Genomic DNA, 1,989 nt, shown 5'->3' on the forward strand with positions numbered 1-1,989 from the left:
AAAAACCAATCTCTTTTGTTTGCTTGCAGACACAACAGAAGATTGAGATGGACAAACGAGATGGTTTGATTAGTTCTCAACCAATGTCAGTGCCACCTGCACAGCAAATGTCTCGCATTGATCAACCAGTTCCTCCCTATGCCGGTTACCCTCCAGCCACTGGTTATCCCCAGCATTATTATCCACAGCCTGGCCATGGTTACCCTCCTGCTCCAGGCTATCCACCTCCTGGACCGGGCTATCCACCTCCTGGTCATGGTTACCCTCCTGCTCCAGGCTATCCACCTCCTGGACCAGGCTATCCACCAGCACCGGGATATCCGCCAGCACCGGGATATCCCTCAAAGCAGGAACCTTAACCGATATCTCAATCGTCTAATGGAAGTTGTAACATGATCTAAACCGGCCTGCAGAACTTTTACATTGTTGAGTTATCAATTTATCATCATCCTTGGTATGTTGTTATTACTTTGCAAATATATTATCCGGTTTGTTCATCGATTTCTCTTATCAGATGAAACGCTAACTTTATAAAACCATATATGTTAGATGTGGACTTGTTGATTTAGTGTATGATTATCCATGTTTAAATTTATACGTTCCCGTAATGATTCTCTGTTTTCAAAGATTTGTTGGTCTACCAAACCGGTTTAGGTATTACCGATTGACAACTTGTGTAAACAAGGTACGTTCCACCGTGGATCCATTGGAGGATGTAAGCTTTTGATTAGGAGATTTAAATATATGATAATTCGTGACACCAAAATTATAGCTATTAGTGCTAATTATTTGAGCATCCTTTTTCTTGCCTTTAGCCTTTCTAGTCAAAGAGGGTCAATCCCACCATCTATTCGCTCATTTTGCCTTTAAATGACTCAAAGTTCCAAAGTAATCGTCAATGTTAAATCAGTATTCTTATTAGGCTTTCTCTAAATAGTAACGTGTCTACTTTTTCTTCTACAATTTTTTCCAAGTCATCAACTTCATACAACTAAACTAAAACTCTCCTTGAATCTGTTGGATATGGGTTTCACCCCTCCTTAGCAGGCCTCCAACCTAGCCCATCTACAAAGTAGTCAATTTAGCTTTTGGAGGTATTGACTGACCAAGTCATTCCTACCAGGCCAACTAAGCTTCTAGAAAGCCCAATAAAGACGGATAACCCATTTAACGACAGCCTACAAAGAAGTCGGTCACCGCCTTTGCTCCAAGACAATACCACATTGATCCCGAGGCAGAAGGATGAAACGTCCCATCAACTATAAATACCGAGGGAGCAACGTGCAAAAGAGCATCAAGTAACAGAAGGCAGGAGTCTGGAGTCCGTCCGATTCTAGCTTTAAACGTTATTAGTCAAATTGAGAATACATAGCTCTGTAATAGGCCAGTCGGCTTTTAAACAGACAACTTATAATTCGACGATCTTAAATAAAGTCTTTTGTTTCGCCTTCTTTAATCATAACCATCGAGCTAGTGCATCTATATATAATAAATTCATGTTTTGTTATATTAAACCGACCTACAGATTTTTAAAATTAGTATGAGTCTTGTAGATTTTTTTCTGATATTTCAAGAAATTCTTATTATATATCAACAAAATATTAATTAGTGTTACTCAGTAATCTGTAAGAAAAAGAAGTCATCACAATACTTAGCGTTACAAGTTACAGTTAAGTAACATGATTTTTTAGTTCACATAATTTATCGTTTGGTTTCACCATTCTTCTCCTTCTTGCAATTATATAGTTCTACTATATATTCTAGTCTATAAAAATTAGTATCATATATCAATAGAAGCAAGCAATTATCACTTCTTGAAAAAGGTCTTTGTTACTTTGATGGTGTAATAGTAACGGATAGCTTAAAGTGATTAGGAGCGTGTGGGGCTTTTCCCTAATTGGGGTTTGATTGAAAAACTAAGGACCCAAAGCTGCGCAGACAATCCTACGAACGCCACTTGGCAACAGCTGAGCATATTCCACTTAAGGA

At 38.5% G+C, this 1,989-nt stretch overlaps 1 protein-coding gene across 1 annotated transcript; it reads left to right on the forward strand.

Annotated features, from left to right (window-relative positions):
• LOC104719807 (annexin A7-like) lies at positions 31-576 on the forward strand. The gene has a single exon (XM_010437789.2). It carries the CDS (start codon positions 48-50, stop codon positions 357-359), a length of 312 nt encoding a protein of 103 aa, XP_010436091.1. The 5' UTR covers positions 31-47; the 3' UTR covers positions 360-576.

Source organism: Camelina sativa, chromosome 10, assembly GCF_000633955.1.
Source record: "Camelina sativa cultivar DH55 chromosome 10, Cs, whole genome shotgun sequence".
NCBI lineage: Eukaryota > Viridiplantae > Streptophyta > Magnoliopsida > Brassicales > Brassicaceae > Camelina > Camelina sativa.

Excerpts from the sequence above, each read along its gene's own strand:
- LOC104719807 (XM_010437789.2), top strand. The coding sequence starts at position 48 with ATGGACAAACGAGATGGTTTGATTAGTTCTCAACCAATGTCAGTGCCA.